Source organism: Rana temporaria, chromosome 5 (assembly GCF_905171775.1).
Source record: "Rana temporaria chromosome 5, aRanTem1.1, whole genome shotgun sequence".
Taxonomy (NCBI): Eukaryota; Metazoa; Chordata; class Amphibia; order Anura; family Ranidae; genus Rana; species Rana temporaria.
Window position 1 is genome coordinate 19,719,516 of NC_053493.1, and position 9,752 is coordinate 19,729,267.

The 9,752-nt window shown below is 44.7% G+C and overlaps 1 protein-coding gene across 1 annotated transcript in view; it reads right to left on the reverse strand.

Annotated features, from left to right (window-relative positions):
• LRRC72 (leucine rich repeat containing 72) overlaps nucleotides 1–9,732 on the reverse strand; it is a 45,092-nt gene extending 35,360 nt beyond the window's left edge. The window contains exons 1-3 of the mRNA XM_040354282.1: nucleotides 9,721–9,732; nucleotides 4,042–4,136; nucleotides 1,140–1,209 (exon numbers count right to left, since the gene is read on the reverse strand). Of these exons, the coding sequence (XP_040210216.1) occupies nucleotides 1,140–1,209; nucleotides 4,042–4,136; nucleotides 9,721–9,732 (177 nt within the window). The remainder of the gene's footprint in view (nucleotides 1–1,139; nucleotides 1,210–4,041; nucleotides 4,137–9,720) is intronic.
• Nucleotides 9,733–9,752: the final 20 nt, after the last annotated feature.

A 9,752-nucleotide genomic window follows, 5' to 3' on the forward strand; every position in this document is an offset into this window, starting at 1 on the left:
CGGTCATACAACGCTGTAGTTATATGACATTTTTATAGTTTGTTTTCACACAAATAGAGCTTTCTTTTGGTGGTATTTAGTCCCTGCTGGGATTTTCATTTTTTCCTTACTGATGGGCACTGATGAGGCAGCACTGGTAGTTGGCACTGAGAGGAGACTCTGATAGGCGGCACTGATGAGCACTAATAGATGGCACTTATGATGAGGTACTGATGGCACTGATGATGAGGCACTAAAGGGCACTAAGAGGAGGCACTAAAGGGCACTCAGAGGAGGCACTGAAGGGCGGCACTGATGATGAGGCACTAAAGGGCAATCAGAGGAGGCACTGAAGGGCGGCACTGATAATGAAGCACTGATAGATGGCACTTGTGGACACTGATTACCAGCACAGATCAGGACCGATGTCCCTGTAACAAAAGCCGCTTACCAGCTTTATTCTTACTCCCCTCACTTTTAGTGGGGAGGAAAAAAGTTGGTAACTGGCTTCTGTTTACTTCCTGATCAGCTGTCATTGGATGACAGCTGATCACATGGTAAAGGCCCCACGGCGATTGGCCCTCTACCCTGTTCTGTGATCAGCCAAGTTCTAATTACTCAGTAATCACAGTGGGGCGCCCGAGCAGAGATCACGGGAAGACGCCTATTGACGCCCTTCCAGCACTGGAAGCCCGCGCTGTAGCCATCATTCAGTGCGGAAAGTGGTTAAAGTGTGAGCTGTAATTTGGCTTTAATATGTTAGTGTGTTCAAATCTGCTAGTACATCTAACACTCCCCTCCCCCCAGACTGACAATGCTGCTGTCTGCTGTGCCCCCTGTGCCCCTGTGCTCCTTCATCCAGAGTGGGGGGGCGCTCAAATTAAGGAAGTGTGTTACTGGCCAGATCACCAGGTGAAAACAGAGGAGGGAAATAGATAAAAAAGAAAACAAATGTAGCCATCACATCTAATAATTGGTAAACTGCAATATATAAAGAATTTGGGGTTTTGGGTTAAATACCGCTTTAAAAAAATGTTGGTTTGGCATAGTAATTCGAGTTTTCACACGTGGTCAATAAAAACCTGACAGAGGCTGTAACTCTTCCCTACACCATCCAAAACAAAATAAAACATACATTTTCATTTTTATTATATTTGTACCTTGTTATGATTAAGCCACAAATATTTTAACATGCGAAACCTCGACAGATCCGGGATTTCTCGGAGCCCTCTAAGGAAAAATTAAAGAAATAGAAAATTTATTAATTTTTCAATACAGGTTCTGCATTCATCTCCTCTATAAATCTGATGTTTGTATTCAGCACAACTACATTTCTCTGTTTTTTTTTTGCACTGAGCAGAGTGAAAGCCTAAAATTTAACATATTATTATCATTTTAAGTTTTTTTTTTTTTTTTTTTTTTTTTAAAACAAGTAGTTTTGTTAAATAGACACGAGCACTGACGAAAAATGTTTTCGTTTCATTCGTTTTTTTTTTGTTTTTTTTTTGGGTCATTCATTATGATTGCAATTCCTAAATTAAAAAATTTGAAAATAAAAGAAACCTGAGAATTCAAAAGAATAATGAATAATAACTAACTATTAAAGCGGAGCTCCACCCTAATTACAACAGTGGCTTAAAGGGTCACTAAAGGAAAAAAAATGTTTTGCTGAAATGACTGTTTACAGGGTATAGAGACATAATAGTTAACTGATTCCTTTTAAAAATGATTACAAATAGATAAAAATCAATCCTATAATGTGCCTGTAGGTTAGTTTCACTTTTAAACTGGTGTCATGTTCCTGTGAACTAGAGAGACACACAGAACAAAAACAAACAAATCCAGGGCAGTGTTTTGTTTTTAAAATGAATCTGATTGGTTCTGTTAAGTTTTAGACACACAGTAATGACAGCTTAGACCACCGTGAAAAGCTCCCAGTACTGTGGTTATAAGGAAACAGACAAGCAGGAAGTGTGGAGATCACAGCAGAATTACAGCTACTTCAAAGCAAAAACGAACAATAAGGACATGAAACCAGTACTGCAGTAAGGTAAAGGAAGCTATTTAGCTAAAAAAAGAAAATTTCCTTATTTCCTTTAGTGATCCTTTAATAGTACTGCCGCTATCAATAATGTTAAAAACTGATCTTTTTGTTTTCGAAATATGTACAGTACCTTTTTAGTAGTCAGCCTTCCGGTTTTGAAGCTTGCAAGTTTTTCTCGGGCATAGCGTCACTTCCCGTTCGGTGCAGTGCGCTCTGGGAGCTTCTCTCCATAGCTCCCTGTGTTCACTGCGCAGCTGTGATATCAAATCTTGCGTGATTTCTTAAGCAGGATGTGACGCGCGACAGCTAGTCCGGTCTATGAACTTGTTTTGTGAGGCTGTGTCACAACGGGGCGGTAACTTTTAATTCCTAGGCTTACCGCTGTCATGGCAACACAGACGCTCAAAAAAAAAGTGCCTGCTTGTGGGCTTTTGCCCACAGTTAAAATGGCAACGGAACAGAAGGCAAAATATAAGTACATATTGCACACAGAATGGCAGTGGAGCGGCCGCGGGACACCGAAAACGTGAGTTTACAAAATAAGTGGCATTAACCATTTAACTAGCCCTTAAAAAAAAAATCGTTTTTGCGTGGGAGATCCGCTTTAAATAACAGGTATAGTGAAACCTCGGATTGTGGGTAACGTGGTCAACGAGCGTTTCGCAATTTCTTTAAAATAAATAAGTTTGCGAGTGTTGTCTCGCAATAGGAGCAGGATTCAAGCCACATCGGTGTGCAGTACCGCGTTTGGCCTGAGGTGGGGGGGCACCGGAGCCGATCTGAGCCATTCCCGAACCTTTCCAAGTTCGGCCGAGCTGTGCTCTGGCCTTTCCGAGTCTCTCTGGCGCCCCCCCACCTCTGGCCACATGCGGTATTGTATGCAAGTGAAGTCAATGTGGAACAAATTATTTTTGTTCTATTGACTTCTATGGGGAAACAACTCACTTTGATATGCGAGTGCTTTGGATTACTCGTGATCCAAGGTTCCACACTATTGGAATTTCCTTTCAAATGTGGCTGTTAGTGAACGTAACGAATACAAATTTATTCAAAGTTACGAAGTATCCAAAATAACGAATGCCGCATCTAAACAAATAGAACGGAACTAATTAATAATAAATAATGATAAAAAAACTTTTTTATTATTATTGTTATTTATTATTAATTTGTTACGTTCCATTTTGCATTCGTTATTTTGGATAGTTCGTAACTTTGAATAAATTTGTATTCGTTACGTTCACTACCAGCCAAATTAGAAATATACGTATAATTTAATAGTTAGTAAGAGTTAAGTTATTATTCGTTTCGATATTTCACATGTACGAATTTACAAATTTTCGTAAAAATTTGTTAAAAGGATTTTCGTTAATTCGGATATTTACGAATTTGTCAAAATTTGTTAAAAAACTAATTTGGAATGAAACAAATTGCACGTGTCTATTATTAAATATTCTCCGATGAGTGTGCCATGAATGTCCTTGTTTAGGTACTTCCTGCTACAGGGTGACAACCGTTTCCTAATTGTACTTCTGAGTCGTCAGCCTGTCACATGCTTGTGGGGACAACAAGTGGCCATGGTTCATCATTGGACAGCAAGGTCCATAAAAACATGGATGAGCGAGGTTGGGGTGAAGGAACTTGACTGGCCTGCACAGAGACTTGACCTCAAAACGATAAAACACCTTTGGGATGAATGAGAGTGGAGACTGCGAGCCAGGCCTTCTCGTCCAACATCAGTGCCTGACCTCACAAATGCTCTTCTGGAAGAATGGTCAAACATTCCCATAGACACACTCCTAAACCTTGTGGACGGCCTTCCCAGAAGAGGTGAAGCTGTTATAGCTGTAAAGGGCGGGGCCAACTCAATATTGAACCCTACGGACTAAGACTGGGATGCCATTAAAGTTCATGTGTGTGTAAAGGCAGGCGTCCCAATACTTTTGACAATATAGTGTACATTCAAATACAGCAGGCTGGTCATGAAACACAGACAATACTAGATGGATCTGTGTACTTACTTCCTGCCCAGGTAGAGCTCGTGTACATCGGAGTCCGTCCTGTAGCCGCACTTCTCTATCTGCTTCTCTATTATCTGCACCGACAAAAGATCAATATTTTATTACTTTCAAAACAAGTAATACAACATTAACCACTTAAGACCCAGACCTTTAGGCAGCTAAAGGACCTGGCCAGTTTTTGCGATTCGGCACTGCGTCGCTTTAACTGACAATTGTGCGGTCGTGCGACGTGGCTCCCAAACAAAATTGGCGTCCTTTTTTTCCCACAAATAGAGCTTTCTTTTGGTGGTATTTGATCACCTCTGCGGTTTTTATTTTTTGCGCTATAAACAAAAAAAGAGCGACAATTTTGAAAAAAATGCAATATTTTTTACTTTTTGCTATAATAAATATAATTTAAAAAAAATCCTCAGTTTAAGCGTTTATCGAATGGTTTGCGCAAAATTTATAGCGTTTACAAAATAGGGGATAGTTTTATTGCATTTTTATAAAAAAAAAAATTTTTTACTACTAATGGCGGCGATCAGCTATTTTTTTCGTGACTGTGACATTATGGCAGACACTTCGGAATTTTGTCACATTTTTGGGACCATTGTCATTTATACAGCGATCAGTGCTATAAAAATGCACTGATTATATGTAAATGACACTGGCATGGAAGAGGTTAAACACTAGGGGGTGATCAAGGGGTTAAGTGTGTCCTAGGGAGTGATTCTAACTGTGGGTGGGATGGGCTCACTACAACATGAGAGATCACTGCTCCCGATGACAGGGAGCAGTAGATCTCTGTCATGTTGCTAGGCAGAACAGGGAAATGCCTTGTTTACACAGGCATCTTCCCGTTCTGCCGCTCCGTGACAGGATCGAACATCGAGTGAACGGGACCCGCAGGCATGCTCATGGAGCACGCGGCAGGCACGCACGCGCCCACTATGCTGTGATTTAAAGGTGATGTACAGGTATGTTGCTTTGCGCAGCCACGTCACTCTGCTGGCGGTTATCGGCACGAGCCGGTCGGCAAGTGGTTAAAGGTAATTTGCCATGCCACTGCAACTTGTTTTGGGTAGATATCCTTTGTAAATACTAGGCAACACGTTTCAGAGAAATCTCCTTTGTCAAGGTTTGACAGGACATATCTCTGAAACGCGTTGTCTGGTTGCCCTTAGATGCTTCCCTTGTCACCCGGAAAAGATCTTCCCACAGTAATGTTTGAATACGGTTGGAAGGAGGTGTCTTAGGGTAACCAGGCAATGCATTTAGGAGAAATCTTCTTTGTCAAGCCTAGGCTTGATGAAGGCGATCTGAGCCGGAAGTGGGAGCGGGTACCTGTCAAAACAAGGTACCTGCTTCACCCCTGAAACAAATGGAGCTTCCCCTTTTGGGTGGAGCTCCGCTTTAAGGCTCGGTTCACACTAGTACGACTTGCAACAGGGTTTCCTCCGTGTGTTTTAGGGGGAATCTTCCAGCACTGCCCCAGGCCCAAAGTCACCCCCCCAGACTAGGAGGCCCCCTCGAGGGCCACCGACAGCCTCCTCAGCACTGCATCTTCCATGTGACTGCCCTTGCCGGTGTTCTGTTGAGAAAAGCCCCCCTATCAAAAAATGCCCGGCTGGAACTACGAATGCGCCGTGAATGCGCAGAACTGAGCCTCATAACGGCTGAGTTTATCATCAGCTGTTGTCTCGCGTGGCCGAGGCACGTACATGAAGGTAAAGGCCGATATTTTCTTGAAAGGGGCGGATATTTACATGATGGGGCAGTGCTGGGGGCGGATTTTTTATCGATGGCCAAAGAAATCTTTATCTTCTATTCACTTTCAACGCTTGTGGGGCGTGTCTACTCAATTTTTCTATATTAGATAAAGATTTCTTTAGCAGATTTGTTTGCCCATCAATAAAAATTCCGCCCCCAGCACTGCCCATCATTGAAATATCCGCCCCCTTCATGTAAATACCCGCCCCTCACCTTTATGTACGTGCCTCGGCCACGCGAGACAACAGCTGATCGTAACCTCAGCTGTTCTGCAGCTCTGTGCGACGCATGCGCAGTTCCACCCGGGCACTATTCGATAGCCGGGCACTTCTCGACAGAACACCGGCATGGCTCGTGCCTATTTATGAGGTGGCCTGCCCCCTTCCTCCTGGGGATTAGTCAAGATCCTCATAAGTATTCCAAACAGCTTCTCCTGGCTTACACCCACTACATCTAGAACCTTCTCCAAGCTTCCTGAAAACAGGAGAAGGGACCAGAACAGCCATCTGAATAAGTCATCCAGCCTCCCTGAGTCACTAATCCCTGACCCAGATTCAACCCAGACCTGGTTCTCAGCCAAGCCAAGTTGCCTACAGTAACAACTAACCTATGTACACCTAGCACACTTGCTAGGGGGTGCTACACAACCTTTCTCCAAAATGTTTTGCCTAAGCTTGACAAAGGAGAAATCACCAAAAGGCATTGCTCAGCTTGGCACGAGTGCCCTAGGCAGTGATCTCTCCAAAGTATTTTGACATTGCCTCTAGCCATAGAGCAGAAAGCACCTGGCATATGGATCTTCCAGATAAGAGTTCACTCCATACTCACTTCTCATTTAAAGTGTTTAGGGCAGTGTTTCTCAACTCCAGTCCTCAAGGCGCCCCAACAGGTCATGTTTTCAGGCCATTATTTTGCACAGGTGATTTGATCAGTTTCACTGCTTTAGTAATTACCACAGCTATTTCATCTGAGGGAAATCCTGAAAACATGACCTGTTGGGGCACCTTGAGGACTGGAGTTGAGAAACTCTGGTTTAGGGCACCTTCTACTGTGCCGAGTTCTTTTTTTTTTAATCTTTATTTGTAAAAGACAGACCTTGGTTTTACATAAGTAAATAAGAGTAGAGTGAAAATTTTGAAAACAACGTTTGGGGTGAGTATATCCACTTGACCTTCAGAAAGTTTACACCCGCTCCCCAACCACGCCCCCCCCCCCCCTTCCTGACCGGGCCATTTTTTTTTTTTTTGTGATATGGCACTGCGTTACCGTAACTGACAATTTGCTTGTCGTGCAACGCTGTACCCAAATAACATTTATGTAAAAAAAATTCCCACAAATAGAGCTTTATTTTGGTGGTATTTAAACACCACTGCATTTTTTTTTTTGCGCTATAAACAAATTTTTAATAAAAAAATAATAATTTTTACTTTGTTATAAATCATGAATTTCTTCATAAATTTAGGCCAATATGTTTTCTGCTACATATTTTTGGTAAAAAAAAAAAAAAAATCCCAATAAGTGTATATTGATTGGTTTGCGCAAAAGTAATAGCGTGAAACTATGGTATATGTACTCGAATTTTTATTTATACTAGTAATGGCCGCAATCAGCGACTTATAGAAGGACTGCAATATTGCGGCGGACAGTCTGTCAATAACTAACACTTTGTGGAAACCAGCGACACCGATGCAGCGATCAGTGCAAATATATATATATATATATATATATATATATATATATGCACTGTCACTGTACTAACGGCACTGGCTGGGAAGGGGGTTAAACATCAGGGGACAATCAAAGGGGTTAACTGTGTGCCTAGGCAGTGTTTTTGTGTGTACTGTTACTCAGGGAAGTGCTGGACTTTATTCCCTGCTTTGTAGGGACACGGAATCCATCCATTCCCCCTTCCCCCCTTGTTTACATAGGCAGAGCTCTGGTTTGTGTCTCTGCCCGCTAATCAGCGGGTGGCGGTGGACATCCATTGGCCATCACCCTCCAATTGGCTTCTGCTGTGAGCAATCCTAGGAAAAAGTGCAGAAACGCACCAACACACCCCGAAAGAATACATCAACAAGTACTAAGGAGTGTGAAGCGAACACACTTGTAGTTTGTATTGACATGCACACTTTCCCTCAACCAAAACAGACATGTACCCCCCCCATACAAAAACAGGCATGCAAAAAAACAAACTCCCCCCCATATCGCACATGTACCCCTCCTCACACCCCATGCATGACATCCAAACACAGACATGCACCCCCCCAATACAAAAACAGACATATACCCCTCCTCACACCCCATGCAACCCCCATCCCATAACACACGTTTCCCTCCTCACACCCCATGCACCCCCCCCCATGACATCCAAATACAGACATGCCCCCCCATACAAAACACACATATGCCCCCCCCCCCCTCACACCCCATGACATCCAAACACAGAACATGCACCCCCCCCCCCCATGACATCCAAACACAGACACACATATGCCCCTTCTCCTCACACCCCATGCACGCCCCACAACATCCAAACACAGAACATGCATCCCCCCCATACAAAACAGACATGTACCCCTCCTCACACCCCATGCACCCCCCCCCCCATGACATCCAAATACAGACATGCCCCCCCATACAAAACACACATGTACCCCCCCTCACACCCCATGACATCCAAACACAGAACATGCACCCCCCCCCCCATGACATCCAAACACAGACACACATATGCCCCTTCTCCTCACACCCCATGCACCCCCCCCCCCATGACATCCAAATACAGACATGCCCCCCCCATACAAAACACACATATGCCCCCCCCCCCCTCACACCCCATGACATCCAAACACAGAACATGCACCCCCCCCCCATGACATCCAAACACAGACACACATATGCCCCTTCTCCTCACACCCCATGCACGCCCCACAACATCCAAACACAGAACATGCATCCCCCCCATACAAAACAGACATGTACCCCTCCTCACACCCCATGCACCCCCCCCCATGACATCCAAATACAGACATGCCCCCCCATACAAAACACACATATGCCCCCCCCCCCTCACACCCCATGACATCCAAACACAGAACATGCACCCCCCCCCCCCATGACATCCAAACACAGACACACATATGCCCCTTCTCCTCACACCCCATGCACGCCCCACAACATCCAAACACAGAACATGCACCCCCCCACCCCCCCAAAAAAACAGACATGTATCCCTCCTTACACCCCCCCCCATGACATTCAATCACAGAACATGCACCCCCCACCCCCCCAAAAAAACAGACATGTATCCCTCCTTACACCCCCCCCCCCCATGACATTCAATCACAGAACATGCACCCCCCCCATACAAAACAGACATGTACCCCCCCCCCCCATGACATACAGACACCCCCCCCCCATACAAAAATCACACATATGCCCCTCCTCCTCACACCCCACGACATCCAAACACAGACATGCCCTCCCCCCCCCCCCCCCATACAAAACAGACATGTACCCATCCCCATGCACCCCCCCATACAAAATCACACATATGCCCCTCCTCCTCACACACCATGCACGCCCCACAACAACATCCAAACACAGACATGCCCTTCCCCCCCATACAAAACAGACATGTACCCCTCCTCACACCCAATGCACCCTCCCACCCCCTCATGACATCCAAACACAGACATTTACCCCCCAATCTAAAAACGCACATGTACCCCTCCTCACACCCCATGCAATCCAATCACAGACATGCACTCTCCCCCCCAAAATACAAAACACACATGCACTCTCCCCCCCATGTAAAACCATCAGACAGGGGATTCCTCTTCTACGATCTCCAGGGACATGACAAACACCAGCAGGACACGGGAACTCCACATTGCACTAAGCCTGTCCCAGTCCTCCAGCACTCACCATGTCCGCCATCTTGGCTTTATGTGTTGCCT